This window comes from Callospermophilus lateralis, chromosome 1, assembly GCF_048772815.1.
Source record: "Callospermophilus lateralis isolate mCalLat2 chromosome 1, mCalLat2.hap1, whole genome shotgun sequence".
NCBI lineage: Eukaryota > Metazoa > Chordata > Mammalia > Rodentia > Sciuridae > Callospermophilus > Callospermophilus lateralis.
The window spans coordinates 76,747,110-76,765,252 of NC_135305.1; the positions used below are offsets into that span (position 1 = coordinate 76,747,110).

At 35.3% G+C, this 18,143-nt stretch overlaps 1 protein-coding gene across 1 annotated transcript in view; it reads left to right on the top strand.

The window, feature by feature from the left end:
- The window catches only part of Hdac9 (histone deacetylase 9), a 658,195-nt gene that overhangs the window by 629,956 nt on the left and 10,096 nt on the right, over positions 1 to 18,143 (top strand). Inside the window, exon 25 of the mRNA XM_076863228.2 lies at positions 14,795 to 14,942. Coding sequence (XP_076719343.1) covers positions 14,795 to 14,942 — 148 coding nt within the window. The remainder of the gene's footprint in view (positions 1 to 14,794; positions 14,943 to 18,143) is intronic.

The following is an 18,143-nucleotide window of genomic DNA, read 5'->3' on the forward strand; positions in this document are numbered from 1 at the left end:
TGTTCTCTCTTCTATCCATATGTTCCCTTACTGGCTTCATCATTCTCTGAATGAGTCCTTTTCATTTTATATATTCTTTTCCGAATGAGGAGGTTTCCTAATGTGGGAGATTTTAGGTTATCTGCACAGAAGAAAGAAACTAAAAAAGGTCCAGTTGTTTTACTGAGCTGAGAATAGAATGAAGTTTGAGGAGACTGAAGTGACTAGAATTCAAGAGGCAGAACCTTGGAGATGAAGTTCACATGCACACTGGGGAGCTACATGTATCTGAATACTTCTTTACATGTATGAGTCGAAACTCCACAAAGCTGGGGATATAACCAATAGAAAACAGCAGGTTAAGCAATTCAAAGAGTTCATACAAAACGGGGAATAGTTTTCAATCCTGTTAACCTAAGTAGAGAGACCTCGTGATTCAAAAGGTATCACATAGAGACATCATAATGGAAGATTGCTTGGGAACCACCCTAAAAAGGGTGCATGTAAGCCTCCAGAGGATTATATGATATGTAGATTAATGATATGTCAAAAGAATGTCCAACTCTCTTTCAAGACAAAAATAATCTAATAATGCCAAGCACCCAGATGGAAATCACTAGGCATGCAAAGCAGTTAAGGATGAAACACACAATATTTGAAATTAAGAAACACAACTGAGAGGGATTCATGGCAGATTATACACTTTTTAAAAAAGAAAATAAAACAGTGAAGTTGAAGACATGGTATCACAGTCTGTCCAAAGTAAAGAACAGAAAGAAAAAAAAACTGATAAAAATAGTGTCTCAGTGATATGGGGACATCATCAGTCCGTCTAACAAATCTGAAATTGGAGCTTAAGAGTTCATATATGTGTGTATTTGAAGAAATGATGGAAAAAGGTTTCCAAACTTGTTAAAATCTATGAAATCCACAGATCAGAGAAACCCAATGAATCTCAGGTGGAATAAAAATGAATAAAATCACTCTATTAGGGTTCTTTAGAGGAACAGAATCAACAGGAGGTATGATTATAAAAAAGGGATTTATTAAATTGGCTTAAATAACCAGAAGCAGGAGAGTCCACAGTGGCCTTCTGCAGGCTGGAGAGCTGGAGGAACTAGTAGTGAGCATCTCAAAATGCTGAAGTTTCAGAACAAGAAGGATCAATGATGCTACCCCAGTTCAAGATTGAAGGCTTCTGGAAACTCCCTGGAGAACTACTGGCAAAGTCTGCTTTGGAAGAGCAAAGGAGGGAGAGTCTGAAATCCTCAGGAAGTCGCAGCAGCAATCAAGGACTTGTTCAAGAAGAATGGAGCTTGCATCTGCTGCTGCTTCCTTTTTCTTCCAACTTTTATTCCTTCCAAGCCTCCAACCTATTGGACGGTGCTGCCTATGCTTAGGGAGGGTCTCCACTTCAGTTTGCTATCCCACATGCCAATCATTTCTAGACACACCTTCACTGACAAACCCAGAAGTCTCTTAATCTTCAGCATCTCTTAATCCAATCAATCTGACAATTCAGATCGACCATTACGATCACCTTGCCCTTCTTGGACTATTCCCTGAAGACCTTAAAAGAGTGTACTACAGGGATACTGCCACATCGGTGTTCATAGCAGCACAATTCATAATAGCTAGACTGTGGAACCAACCCCTATGCCCCTCAATAGATGAATGGATAAAAAAAAATGTGGCATTTATACACAATGGAGTACTACGCAGCACTAAAAAATGACAAAATCATGGAATTTGCAGGGAAATGGATGGCATTAGAGCAGATTATGCTAAGTGAAGCTAGCCAATCCCTAAGAAACAAATGCCAAATGTCTTCTTTGATATAATGAGAGCAACCAAGAACAGAGCAGGGAGGAAGAGCAGGAAGAAAAGATTAACATTAAATAGAGACATGAGGTGGGAGGGAAAGGGAGAGAAAAGGGAAATTGCATGGAAATGGAAGGAGACCCTCATTGGTATACAAAATTACATATAAGAGAATTTGAGGGGGAAGGGAAAAAAATAAGGAGAGAAATGAATTACAGTAGAAGGGGTAGAGAGAGAAGATGGGAGGGGAGGGGAGGGGGATAGTAGAGGATAGAAAAGGTAGCAGAATACAACAGTTACTATTATGGCATTATGTAAAAATGTGGATGTGTAACCGATGTGATTCTGCAATCTTTGTAATGTTTCGAATAACCAATAAAAAAAAAACAACATCATAATCAAATCTTAAAAGATGAACAAACCCACGCCTGAACTCAGGCCCAGGTCAGGCACAGCACCAATCCCTGAGCCCACCTGGGAGCCAGGCCTAGCCCACCTCCATCTTGGAACACTGCAGCCATTGCCATAGAACTCCCCATGCAGTAGCCTCCACCTTGCAAAAACAGACAGGGCTTAGAAACAGCTACATTTCATAACAGGCAGTCCAAAGCCATTGAAAGGCCCACTCATTCAGCCCCATCTCTGAAAGTGGTCGCATCCATCTTGGGACACCCCACTGCTATCTTGAGTCACTCTGCTATTGCTACTACTTTAGTTGTAGTAGCATCCATCCTGGGACACCAGCAGGGTCTGGAAGCCCAACACCAAGGTGAGATACAGATAATTAGCAGGGACACTATAAGATTATAGGATAGAAACTATAATACCTCAGATCCATACTTCAAGAAAGGAAGACACATAGACAACATGAAAAAACAAGAGGAAAAAGTGCCCCAAACAAACCAGGATACTACAATAACAGAATCCGTGGACAGTGTAGTTGATGAAATGTCAGAGAAGTTCAGAATATACTTAATTAAAATGACCTGTGAATTAAAGAAAGACCTAAATGAGCAAATACAGGCAAAAATTGATCACTCCAATAAAGAGATAAGGTAGCAAATACAGGTAGCAAAAATTACTTTAAGAAAGAGAGATTCTGAAAAAAAAATCAGAAATCCTTGAAATGAAGGAAACAATAAACCAAATTTAAAAACTCAATAGAAAACATCACCAATAGACAAGATCATTTGGAAGACAGAATGTCTCAGATAATGAGGGCAAAGTATATACAATCTTGAAAATAAAGTTGACCACACAGTGAAAATGGTAAGAAACCATGAGCAGAGCATCCAAGAATTATGGATAGCATACAAAATTACATATAAAATGTTGTGAGGGGGAAGGGAAAAAAGAGAGAGAGAGAAATATGTTACAGTAGATGGGGTAGAGAGAGGTGATGGGAGGGGAGGGAGGGGAGGGGGGATAGGAAGGGCAGCAGAATATAACAGACACTATTATGGCAGTCTGTATAAACGTGGCTGTATAACCAATGTGATCCTGCAATCTGTACACATGGAAAAATAAGAATTCATACCCCATTTGAATCAAATGTATGATATATGATATGTCAAGATTATTGTAATGTTTTGAGCAACTAATAAAAAAAAGGCCAACTCCAAGAATTATTGGGATAGAGGAAGGCACAAAGATTCAAACCAAAGGGATACACAATCTCTTTAATGAAATAATATCAGAAAATTTCCCAAACATGAAGAATGAATTGGAAAATTAAATACAAGAAGCTTACAGGACACCAAATGTACAAAATTAAAGCAAATCTACACCAAGGCACATTATAATGAAAATGCCTAGCATACAGAATAAGGATAGAATCTTAAAGGCTGCAAGAAAGAGGAATTAGATCATATATAGGGGCAGACTAATTTATATCTCAGCAGATTTTTCAACCCAGACCCTCAAAGCCAGTGAGATCCTGGAACAATATAAACCAAGCACTGAAAGACAATGAATGCCAACCAAGAATCTTATATCCAGCCAAATTACGCTTCTAATTTGATGATGAAATAAAAACCTTTCATGATAAACAAAAGTTAAAAGAATTTACAGGAAGAAAGCTTGCACCAGAAAAACATCCTCAGCAAAATATTCCAGGAGAAGGAAATGGAAAACAACAATGAAAATCAGCAAAGGGTGGAACTACGTGAAAGGAAAAGCCAATCAAAGGAGAAACCAAGTCAAATTAAAAACCAAAAATAACCAAAGTATCCGGGAATACAAATCATATTTCAGTAGTAACCCTGAATGTGAATGGCCTAAACTCATCAATTAAAAGACATAAACTGACAGATTGGAATTTTAAAAAAAGACCCAACAATATTTTGCCTTCAAGAGACTCATCTCACAGGGAAAGACATCCACATACTGGAGGTGAAAGGGTGAGAATAAAACATACCAATCACATGGAACACCTAAATAAGCAGCGGTTTCTATCTTCATAGCAGATAAAGGGAGGGGACTTCAAACCAAAGCCAGTGAAAGGGAATAAAGAAGGACAGTTTATACTGCTTTAGGAATTCATACATCAACAAGGCATAAAAATCATAAATATCTATGCCCCCAGACAATGGGGCATCTATGTATGTCAAACAAACTCTTCTCAAATACAAGCACCAAATAGACCACAATACAATCGTACTAGGTGATTTTAATACACCATTCTCATCACTGGATAGATGTTCCAAGCAAAAATTAAGAAAAAGAAACTATAGAACTCAATAATACAAGCAATAATTTGGACTTAACTGACATATATAGAATATTCCATCTATCAATGAACAAATATGGATCCTTCTCCAAAATAGATCATATGTTATGCCACAAAGAAAGTCTTGGCAAATACAAAAAAAAATAGAGATACTACTCTGCATTCTATCAGACCATAATGGAATGAAATTAGAAATCAATTATAAAAGTTAAAAGAGAAGCTACTCCAACACTTGGAGACTAAACAGTATGCTATTAAATGACACATGGATAACAAAAGACATCGGGAGGGAGATAAAAATAATTCTTAGAGGTAAATGAGAACTCAGATATAACTTATCAAAATCTGTGGGTCACTATGAAGGCAGAGCTAAGAAGAAAGTTCATTGCATCAAATTCATTCATTAAAAAAGAAGAAAAAGTCAACAAATAAACAACCTGACATTACATTTCAAAGCCCTAGAAAAAGAATAAAACAACACCAAAAGTATAGAAGAAAGGAAATAATTAAAATCAGGGCGGAAATCAATGAAATTGAAATGAAAGAAACAATTAAAAAAATAGACAAAACAAAAAGCTTGTTCTTTGAAAATATAAATAAAATTGACAAACCCTTAGCCACCCTAACAAAAAGAAGGAGGGAGAAAACTGAAATTACTAAAATTTGTGATGAAAAAAGAAATATCATGACAGACACTATTGAAATACAGAAGACAATTAGAAACTATTTCGAAAATTTATACTCCATAAAACAGAAAACTTCAAAGACACTGACAAATTTCTAGAGGCATGTGATTAACCCAAACTAAGTCAAGAGGACATACACAATTTAAACAGATCAATTTCAAGCAAGAAAAGAGAAGACATCATCAAAAGCCTACTAACCAAGAAAAGTCCAGGACCAGATGGATTCACAGCTGAATTCTACAATATCTACAAAGAAGAATGAATACCAATACTCCTCAAATTATTCCATGAGATAGAAAAGGAAGGAACCCTTCCAAACTCATTCTATGAAGCTAGTATCATCCTGCTACCAAAACCCAGGCAGAGATTCATCAAAGAAAGAAAATTCCAGACCAATATCCCTGATGAACCTTGATGCAAAAACTCTCAACAAAATTCTGGCAAATTGCATACAAAAACAAACTGAAAAAATAGTGCATCGTGATCAAGTGTGGTTCATCCCAGTGATGCAAGGTTGGTTCAACATACAGAAATCAATAAATATAATTCATCACATCAGTAGATTTAAAGATAAGAATCACATGATTATATCAATTAATGCAGAGAAAGCATTTTACAAAATATAGCACTCTTTCATGCAAAACACTAAAAGAACTAGGGATAGTAGAAATATACCTCAACATTGTAAAAGCTATCTATGCTAAACACAAGGCCAACATCATTCTAAATGGAGAAAAATTGGAAGCATTCCCTCTAAAAACAGGAACAAGACAGGGATGCCCTCTTTTATCACTTCTATTCAACATAGTTTTGTCAGAGCAATTAGACAGATGAAAAAAATTAAAAGGATGCACATAGGAAAAGAAGAACTCAAACTATCATTATTTGCTGATGACATGATTCTATACTTAGAAGATCCAGAAAACTTCTAGAACTAGTAAATGAATTCAGCAAAGTAGCAGGACATAAAATCAAAACCCATAAATCAAATGCATTTCTATATGTTAGTGATGAATCCTCTGAAAAAAAATTAGGAAAACTACTCCATTCACAATAGCCTCAAAAGAAAAAAAAACTTGAGAATCAACTTAATAAAAAAGGTGAAAGACCTCTCCAATAAAAACTACAGAATACTAAAGAAAGAAATTGAAGAAGTCCTTAAAAGATAGAAAGATCTCCCAGGATAGGCAAAATTAATATTATCAAAATGGCCATACTACCCAAACTGCTATACAGATTCAATGTGATTCCAATTCAAATTCCAACATAATTTCTTATAGAAATAGAAAAAGCAATCATGAAGTTCATTTGGTAAAATAAGAGACACAGAATAGCCAAAGCAATCCTTAGCAAGAAGAGTAAAGCAAGAGGCATACCAGATCTTACACTATACTTCAAAGCAAACTAGCAAAACAGTATGGTATTGGAACCAAAATAGACATGTAGACCAATGGTACAGAATAAAAGATGCAGAGACAAAACCACATAAATACAGTTATCTCATACTAGACAAAGTCACCAAAAACATACATGGAGAAAAGATAGCCTCTTCAACAAATGGTGCTGGAAGAACTGAAAATTTATATGCACCAAAGTGAAAATAAATCCCTATCTTTCACCATGTACAGAACTCAACTCAAAGTGGATCAAAGACCTATGGATTAGGCCAGAGACCCTGCACCTAACAGAGGAAAAAGTAGGTTCAAATCTTCAACACATTGGATTAGGCCCTGACTTCCTTAACAAGACTCCTAAAGCACAAGAAATAAAATCAAGAATTAATAAATGGGATAGATCAGATCAAACTAAAAAGCCTCTTCTAAGCAAAAGAAACAATCAAAATGAGAAGAAGAGAGAGCCTAAATTTTGGGAGCAAATTTTTTCCACATGCACATCAGATAGAGCACTAATCTCCAGGATTAAAGAACTCAAAAATCTTAACACCAATAAAACAAACAACCCAACCAATAAATGGGGTAAGGAGCTGAACAGACACTTCTCAGAAGAAGATGTACATTCAATCAACAAATATATGAAAAAAAATGTTCAATATCTCTAGTAATTAGAGAAATGCAAGTCAAAATTACACTAAGATTTCACCTCATGCCAGTCAGAATGGCAGGTATCAAGAACTGCCATGTTGTCAAGGATGTACATTGTTGGTGGGACTGCAAATTGGCGCAACCAATCTGGAAAGCAGTATGGAGATTTCTTAGAAAACTTGAAATTAAACCACCAATTGACCCAGCTATCCCACTCCTCAGCCTATACCCAAATAACTTAAAATCAACATACTATAGTAATGCAGCCACATCAATGTTTATAGCAGGACAATTAACAAGAGATAAACTGTGGAAGCAAACTAGATGCCCTTCAATAGATGAATGGATAAAGAAACTGTTGTATATATACATGATGGAATATTACTCAGCTTTAAACAAGAATAAAATTATGGCATTTGGAGGTAAATGGATGGAGTTGGAGAATATCACACTAAGCAAAGTAAGCCAATCCCAAGAAACCAAAGGCCGAATGTTTTCTCTGATAAGTGGAAGCTGATCTATATTGTGGGTGGGATGCATGAGAAAAAATGGAGGAACTTTGATGGGGCAAAGGGGAGGGAGTAAAGAGGAGGGGGTTTGTGGGCAGGAAAGATGGTGGAATGAGATGGACATCATTACCCTAGGTACATGTGTGACTGCACATATGATGTGATGCTACATTTTGTACAACCAGAGAAATTGAACTTGTGCTGCAATTGTGTACAATGAATCAAAATGTATTCTGCTGTAATATATACCTATTTAAAATTAATTAATTAATTAATTAAAATTATATTACATATAAAGAAACAAAGGTATAGATGATAGAGATAAAAAAATTAGCTGCAAAAGTATTATGTCAAGTGAAAGAAGCCAAAACTGTACTATCTGGTCCCATTTATATCAAATTCAAGAAATATGGTGCAAAATTTCAGTGGTTGACAACCGTCAAGAAGGAAGGAGAGTATGGAATTGATTCCAAAGGGTCAAGGGGAACTTTTCAGGGTGATGAAAACATTCTGCATTTTAATTATTATACCTATTATATGACTGCATACATTTGTCAACAGGCATCATCTTAATTGAATCCTAATATTGGCAAATTTTATTCAGTGTTACTATAGCTCAATGAAGCTGATAAGAAATAGTTACCAAATGGAGCAAAAATATGTTTTCGAAGCTTTTGGAGAACTTCAATGACAGTAAATTGTGCTTGCAAGAAGAAACATATTTAAATTGATCCTTATTAAAGCAAGGAAATAATTGAGCAAGGATAAGTGCTCAAATCATGCACAAAATTTTATTTATTTAAGAACTCTGTGTGTAGATAGAATCTTTGATCAAACTCCTACAGTAGATAAATTCATATTTGATGATCTGGAATGGAATGAAGTAAAAAATGTCAAAGTTTTTCAGCATCTGATTTGTAAAATTTTGTCGATTCATAAATAGGAAACTTTTTATTGTTTTGTCTTATAAAATATTTGACAAAGATGTTTTCTATTTTGAAAGGAGAAAAAAAAGAATGGAATACAGTACTTATTTCAATATCTTAAAAACTAGATATGAAAACAATCCCATTTAGTAGAAGTTGCTCTGAGTTTTCCAGATTTGTAGAGATAGTATTTCTCAACCAAAATATTACTGTCTCTTGAAAAGAAAAATTAAAGACACCAACAGTTTCAAGCTAACTGTAAAATTTTAACTTTGAAAAAAATTGTAAGCAGTTTTATGAAAAAAAAATCTAAAATATTTGGATTCCTTTGAAACAGAAAGCTTATTCTTCATAAAAATATTAGTGATATTATAGGTGAACAATATAACCAAAAAAGAATTATCATACATGAATATCTATCAAGCATAATTATGTTTATGTTATTTTCTAACATTTGTATAATCACTATAAATATACTGGTTTCTGTGCCTTGAGATACATGAATTAAGCAGATTTTATATATGCATCTTAAAGCTGAATATTCGTGTGAAAGTAAGCTTTGAATAGGACTATTCCATGGGTCTAAATTAAAAATAATTTTTTGATGGATAAATAAATATTTTCATAATGTAAATTTTATCCTTGGCTCCACTTAACCTCAAAATTACCACAATATGGATGAAAAATTTAATTACTGGGTTACTCAATTTTTACACCAATTTTCAATGCATTTTTTATCTTCACATTTATACAATGTTTTAGAACCTGATAAAGTTCTTCATTTAGCTAAACAAATCTTAACCATTAAGTTCCATGTTTTGAATTCTATAGTATTTCAAGGAAATTGACATAGGTGCATTAAAATAGGTTGGAAATAATAATCTAGAGTTTATATAAATTATTATATTAATTAATATCACTATAGTATAATTATTGTCATTATATAGTTATATATTATATACTATATTTAAATTTTTCTAGGTGTTCCACATTTGGGGCATTGGGTAAAATGGGCTCAATTAAGTATTAAGAATCTCTAGAGAATCTACAAGCCTGGGTCTCTCATAAACCCTAGGCATTGATAAACTCTAAGGTTGAGGAGGACAGGAAGAGGTTTAATTTAGTATTTTTTCTTTTTCTATGAGAACATGGTGTGTAAAGATGATAGGCAATATCATTCTAATGGCAAGAAGTTTTTTAAAAAAATAATCAGAAGGCATGACTCTGAGGCTCCCAAATGATGATGGAACAGGAGACTTGAGGGTCAAGTGATTTTTAAATTGTCCAGAGGCTTTGATTGGGAAAACATTTGGTGAACACGTTACTTCTAAGACAGACTTGCATAAGTTGACAACTATTATTTTACCAAATTGTTCATTACCAGAAATGTTATGGTTTTTCCTGAAGTCTGATTACACAGTACCCACCCATAAGATGCCCTCTCTTGACTCTTATCTGACCCAGTGAAATTCCATCTGTGGTTCCCACCCCAGATCCCAACTGTCCTCATTCCCCTATCTACTTCATACCTTTATTGTGCATTCATTCTTTGCTTTACCTTTGCCAGATAAAACAAAAATGCAGAATAATGAGGGCTGAGTAGTTCTTTAAAAAAAGTGCTGAAAAGTGGGAAGATTTACATAGTGGGAAAAGCGAATAAGGATAAAGGATATGACTGAAGAGGGAGTGTGCACTCCAGTTTGAATGGAAAACTCCTCTCTTTTGCCAGTTTTATTGCCATAGGAGAGCAACTCAGTGGTGCCGGTTGCTAATATTTTACTTTATGAATAGCAACTCCTGAGAACTCTACTCATAAAGTTTGGTTCATTTCTCTTATGTGCTAATGGCATTATTATTCCCATGCCAATAGATATGAGATTCTTGAACATCTGTTTCTGAAAGAAGAAAAAAAACTACACAACACATGAAAATATAACCCATAAATTATGGGGTCTGAGTTGTCCACATATTGCATAGTCTGTGTTATACCTACTTGCATTTTAATTATTCTCTTTTGTGAACATAGATAGTGGTCTATAAGTACATTATTAATGTAGAACATTTTTCTTGTTTTTTTACATCTTGCTAAAGGCCAAATTGAATTTAAAATCTTTAAATTCTAAGTCAGGAACCTCACATATTTGGATAAGAGCCAAACTTCTATTATTTGATCCTAACAGCAGAATATTTTATACACATTAAATTTTATCCAAAAACATCTCAACTATTTAAAATCCTTCCTACTACTCACATACTTATAGGTCAAAATTTGAAGGATCATTGTCAGTCATTCTTCCTAAAGATTAATCTTAAGAATGCATGCCTTTTCATTGTCTTTTGGGAGCAAAATTGTTTGTTATTTATGGCCAGGAGTTTTCTTCTTGAGAAAAAACTTACAGTGCTTGAAAATGAAAGTCCTCGGTCATTGTAGATATGTCATTATCTGAAAGTCAATGCTTAATAACCTCTTCTCGGGTTCATAGGCTCATAGAAATGTAATGCTTTTTTAACATAACAAATGTATGATAATATCCAAGAGTGATTTGTTAACAAGATCAGAAGAATCACCATTACTGAGAATTAGAGCAGAATTAAATCTTTAATAATCATTAAACTCAGTGCCATTATTTTTTAAATATGGAGACTGCTCTTCATAGTGATTCCATGACTTTCCTAAAATTAGCATAAGATTAGCAGTCTGAAAATCTTGTATTTTAATTCAGAGCTCCACCTTTGTATACTTTTTATTTATACTTTTCAGTGAGCATTGGTCTCCAGTTTTATCATAGATTCATTGGTGACTTACCTGGTAACCTAGTACTTGCAATAGTACAAGTTTATGAGAAATGAATGCTTTAGTTGCTTTTTTTGTCACTGACCAAAATGATGGGTCAAGAACAATTGGAGGAGGAACTTTATTTTGGCTCATGGCTTCATAAGTCTCAGTCTACAGCTGGCCAACTTCAAAGCTCTGGTTTGCAGTGTGGCAGAACATCATGGTAGAAGGGCATGGTGGAGGAAAGCATCTCAGAACTTGGCCACCAGGAAGCAGAGAGAGTGCTCCGCTCACCAGGACAAAATATAATCCCCAACACATACCCCTAGTGACCCACCTCCTCCAACCACACCCTACCTGCTTTTAGTTACCACCTAGTTAATCCATACCAGTGGATTAACTCACTGGTTAGGCTATAACTCTCACAACCTAATCATTTGACCACTGAAAGTTCTTTGTCTCACACATGTAATTTTGGGGGAGCAATACATATCCAAACTAAAATAAAGTGTAGAAAAAAACAAGTTTGAACATGGTGGTCTTCCTTTGTGCAAAAAAAAAAAAAAAAAAAACACCAGAAAGTCCAAAAAAAAAAAGTGTGTGGAGTCACATATCTAAGGAACAAAGATAGCATGATATTTCTTTTCTGGTAAAGTGAAGAATCTGTAATGTGTACAATACTTTTAAGTCAAGTTTTTCATATATCGAGAATATTTTTGTGTGTACTGGGTGGAAGATGGAGGAGGACAGCAAATTATAAAGGAAGAGATTTGTGAATTAATCCGTCCTGGGAAAGAATTAAAGCTCCTCTTATCCTGAGCAATGTGACCTTTGAAAAAATTATCCAACATTACATAGTTGTCATGAAGATTAAATGAAAACAAATTAGAAATACTAAAAATCCCTATCACACAGTCTTTGACATATATTAGGTGTTCAGTAATGCTAGTGTGTCCTCCCTGTAGTTTTTATAACATAATTTTACCATCAATCATCAGTTATTGTAGTGTGTTTGTCAGAGTCCCCACACTTGTCACTCCGGAGAACAAGGAAAGAATGCCATCCCACATCACTAGCTTTGTGAATATAATGTGCTAAAGTAGTGCTTAGTGACATTTTGTGAAACTCATTGCAACTCTATTTACTAAACTAATTGACGGCTATAGCATTTCCAAGTTGGGTAGGATAATAATGACATTGTATTCTAGAGTAATTAGGCACTTGCAATGAAATTATCAATTCAAGGACACGTTTCAGGTTTGAGAGATGTGAGAAATACTAAAGAAAAAGCCAAGATATATTTCCATTGCTTACCTCCTAAAGGTCCCTAATTCATCTTCTCATTTCTATTCCATCTTGATTTACTACCTGGACTTTTGCCAGGATGTAAAATTGGTCTTTCTGCCACTATCCTCATCACTTTTTGATCCATCATCCATGATCTTTCCAGAGAAATCTTCTTAAAACATTAATCTGATTATGTACCTCTTCTACTTATAAGTACAGGGTTGAAGTCCAGGATCATCGGCATGTTGTTCAAGATTGTGTTAGTTTGCCTTTGCTTACAATAGCAGTCATTCATTACATGCCAGACTCTTTCTGTGTTTCACTTGCACTTCCAATAAAGCACAGAGACCTAGTTTCTATATCTCTGCATGTAGTATTTCCTCTTCTAGGGTTACCTACACACCATCACCTCTCCCTATTTTAGTTTGATCAACTTCTGTTTGCCTTTCAGATACTTGACAAAGAGCTATTTTTTCCCTAGTAAACCTTCCCTTATTTTGCTATCACTGTAAGTATATGTTGTGTTTATTCCCTCCCAAGGATAATATGGAATTTTTACACACAGATGTGCCACTGTTAACTAGTAGGGTTAACTCAACCAGAATGGATTTCTTAGGATTAGGAGCCTCTTTGTGACATCAACATCTAGCATAGTCTCAGCTTCCAAAAGAATATTAGTTTGTGTATTCATTGACATAACTATTGTTTGATTCAAATTAAAACACTTGTGACTTTCAGACCTTGGACATAGTAGATAATCACAGTAAGTAAAGTAGTGTGGACACTTATGTCAGAGAGTGTTTTTGGCATGCAGAATGCACAGGGAGACTGAGTCTCTTTCCCTAATGTGACATTCATTCCTTTGTGAAACAGTAAAGTAAAGAAGTCCAATCACAAAGTATTTGAGCTGGACAATATTTGAAGCAATCACCATCTTGGAAGAAGCAGAAATAAAGTCCTAGCAGGCCTATGAGCATGATAGGGATGTCAGGAGGCAGAGCTGGGTCCAGAGCCCAGTTAGCTTACTTTGTAGTCCAGTATTCATCTATCTTCCTTTTGCACTCAAGCAAGACTTTATATTTTTTTTTTAATTTGAAATAAGCAAATCCTCAGCATGCCAAGTTTCCATCTAATTGGTCAAGTTGTAAAGATAGTTCTAACCTGATGAGTCATGTCAGCATCTAGGGAGATTTTCCAGCTTTGATTTGAGACTCAACATTTCACACACACACACACACACACACACACACACACACACACACCAAAAAAGAAAAAAAAAAAAAAAAAAAAAAAAAGCTTAGGGGCTGCAAGAAGGGCTTTGCCTCTGCTCTTTTCTATTTAGCCCACTAGCATGTTCTCATGAAATGACTATTTTCCTCTTATTCTCCTTCTCTGCCTTGTCTCACAAAAAGAAATATCAATATGACACGTGGATGGATTCCAACATCAGCCAGTGCATATATTAAAGTTTTCAGTCAATTATTGTTCTAGTACACACCCTGAGGTTGAGAAAGAGAGAACATCCAGGACTAACAAGCCCGATTGTTCTGGCAAAGCTGCCATTTGATTCATGCTGGCATTGCTGGGCTTTGCTTTTTTCTTTAATACTCCAACTTCATTTTTAAAAAGTTAATGGTTCAAGTAGTAATTTTTAGCATTACTATTTCATTCATTTTTTTCCAGGAAACTTCTACCTCCAGGTCTCTCAAGGGTTTCCCAGGGGGAATGGTGCCTAGAGTTTGCTTACTTAGTTGTACAGACAGCTGTCAGTTTTTTAGTGAGTTCATTAGATCATGGATTGTCCCTCACTGTATTACTTTTAGAGCAAGAGAGATTTAAACTTGGGAATATGAGTTCATCACAACTTAATATTCTTATATATAAAAAAACCCACTTAATCATAAGAGTTAAGGAACCAAATTACAACTGTGTATAACAGGGGGAATTTTAACAACTGTTCTGAGTTGGATCTATTCGAGTGTTCTTATTACTACTGCTCTACCCAAAATTCCTATAAAGTATGATGGATGTTTTTTCTAGGCAAGTACTGGAAGTCGGTAAGGATGGTGGCTGTGCCAAGGGGTTGTGCTCTGCCTGGCACTCAGTTGCAAGAAGAGACAGAGACCGTTTCTGCTCTGGCCTCCCTGACGGTGGATGTGGAACAGCCCTTTGCTCAGGAAGACAGCAGGTATGAATCCAGTGTGGGGAATCATGTGGGTCAGTAACATCCAGGCTCATCTCTGATGTTCATGAACCTTGCTCCTGGTTTTCCTTCACCTGTCTCCTCCACTTCCTCCACCTGTTTTCTCCAAAACCACAGATGCCAGAGCACATGCTTTGGGTTATAGAAAATTCAATTGTTTTGTTCTTCATGGGAAACACAGACCTGGAGCATGTGGTTGCAGTTCACAGAAAACTAGAGAGAATGAGATAGTCGGTGAGAAAAATCACTCCTGGTTGGGTAATTTAGTGCAGATCATTATGGAAAGAGCTGCTTGTGGCCTTAATTCTTTCCCTAGTTATTTCTATTTTTCCAGATGTTCTTTTTCTTCCTCTCATCATTTTGAAATTCCTCATATAACAAAGGAAAGAGGAGAGCAGAACCTGGGGGTAATGTGAGGCAGTGGCTAGCCAAAAATGCATTCACACTTTGTCCATTGTGATTGTTCTTGAGGTCTAGCAACTGGATGAATGTGGAACTTGTCTGCAAAGGAGACAGAGCGTGTGTGGACAGAGTGTGGACTTGAGTCTTACTTTACTTCACATTATAGGAAGGAATTGGTCTCTGTTCAACTTCATATGAACATAGCTTTCTGGGGAAAAAACTTAAGGTCAATCTAAGATTGGGCTCCCTTGTTGTCTTATTAAGGAATCTTTGTCAGTTTGTGCCTTTTTGGGTCCATCATTGTATTCTATGGACAGTGCTACATTCAGGATTTCTTTAAAGTCTACCACGACCAAAGTTACCACAAATGTACATTACATCGGTACTTTCTATGGCTGACTTCAAGATCTTATTTCCTCAATGAGAAAGTGAATCAGGAGAGGCTTTGCTAAAGTTCTGCCAGTTTATACTCTTAAATTACTTCTGAGAAGAAAATCAGATTCCCTCCATCAATAACATCACCATTAATTACACAGATCCTGCTACTAGTGCATAAGTTGGCAATTTTCCCAAGAATGCACAAATTTGAACAATTCTAGCTTTCTTGCTTTTACTGGATACTCAGAGTTTAATGGATTTAACATCTTGTTTTGGCCAAGAGCACAAGATAAACTGAATAAGAGATTTCAATTTTATGCAGGTATTTTCTCTTATTCTGAGCACTAAGGAGCAGATTATCAGTAGAGGAAAAAAATGTATATTGCTTGAATTAGAAGTCATTTTCTTATGATTTTTGAAGCACAGGGAAATTTGTTTTCTTTTATGTCTTTGATAATATGAACGAACCCCCTGCTGTTTCCAGCTAAGAAGTGAACCAAGTTCATAATCCAAAGGTGTTGCAATTATTCCCAAGGCCAAAAACAGTTAGTTGTCTGTCATCTGAGGGCTATAAAACCAAGGAAACTAACATCTGTTACTGTTGAATATAAAAGGAGCATAGCTATTCTCTAGAATTCATTTAATATAGAAAAACGAGGCTAAATTCCAACCTCACTGAAATGAATTGTCCGTAATTTTGTCCATTAAATTGCAGAGATTAGAATAATTAGCAATAATAATTGATTTTATGAGCCCCAAGTAATAATAAAAAAAAATCTCAGCACACTGGCAAGAATTGGCTTCATAAGCACACTTGTTTATCCTCCGGTGAATAATGTGTTGACTCCTGATAATCTATAGGACTTAACCTCAGTTTCAATCCAGAGTGATTTTTAAGCTTCATCTGATGGCAGAGAGCAAATGGAAATGTTAATGTCCTGCTGTGCAGGAAAGCAGAGTTGAAGTTTGTTGTCTGCTTTCATACTCATTTATCAGTTTTGAACAGATTATATCTAAAGTGATTGATTTTTCTTGTGGGAAGAAAAATGATTTTGCTTGAAATATTTTTTGTGGCTTTGAACTCCTTTTCTCAACAGAGGAAAAGAAAAAATTCTTCTAGAACTGGCTCTTGTATTTCAGTTGAACCATGAATGCGTTTCATGAGAGAGAGAGAGAGAGAGAGAGAGAGGAGTCCTTGAAAGTCACAGAGCTCTTAGTTTTTTCAGAGGAATGCTATCAAAATTGTTCCCCTATTCAATAGGCAAAGATGATTTTCAAAATAAGATAAAGAGGTGGAAATGTTCCTGGCTTTTGTTATAAATGCAATATTCGAACATGCAGGAAATTGAAAAATTAGAAAAATCAGAGACCTAAATGGATGGAAAAGAGTGAAGGCAAGGTTCTTTTTATAGGAAATTCTTGCCAGTTATTTTGGAGGATATATTGGTGTTTGGAGTGAGATGACTCATTTCATACTAAGATTTTGGGTAAAGCAGCTCTTTTCCTGGCCAACTCATATCTGACTCATTTACCACTAGTGAATAAGGGATAAAATGCTCCTGGCTAAGAACCATTGTAAGTATTTTCTGTTCATTTTTCTTGGATGGGGGAGGGTGACAACACGGTGCAAAAAGTCATTTCAGTTTTATACCTACACTGATGGACCTTGAAGAACAAATTATTAGGAAAAGGCTGGTATGTGGGAATTCGTCTTGTGGATGTTTAACTGATGCACAGTTTTCAAACACAATTTTAGGGTGGCAAAGAATTTGAATGGGGAAAAGTCATTGATGGTTCAGGAAGAAAAAAAAAAATAACAAGACCATCCCTGAGCAGGTCCCAGATATATTTTTAAAGATTTAAATAGATAGGGCTGTTCATATGTAGCACATTGTTTAGAAGCAAAAAATGTAATATTAGAGTTTTTTTTCTTGTTTACTAAGAAAGTGTACTTTTAAAAGATTTGTAGTCTACATTTGTTAGATAGCCGTTTCAAAACACTTCTATTGGAAGGGTTAGTAATGGACTCAGATTTATTCTTGGATACTAGTTCAGGCTGTGATGGAAATCAAGAAAAGTTCTCCCTGGCAATCAAAACTTGAGGGTGATCGACTCTAAAGTTTTTAGGAGCACATTTACACTCTAAAATTCCTAACTGTCTCTTTTTTTTAAATGTAAAGCAAAAACTGAAAGTTAGATTTTCAAATGTCAGTATGACCTGTTGATTATAGTGTAAATCATGTTAGAGTTTTTAAATGGAGTCTGGAATGATTGTTTATTTAATCATTTAACGTTCCATTTTTGGCAACTTTTCTCATGAAAGAGATGGTTTCAAGTCATTATATAATACAGAGCCATGAGAAAATGTATGAGTCCAAGTCTTGGTATTTTGCTTTTTTTCAGTAA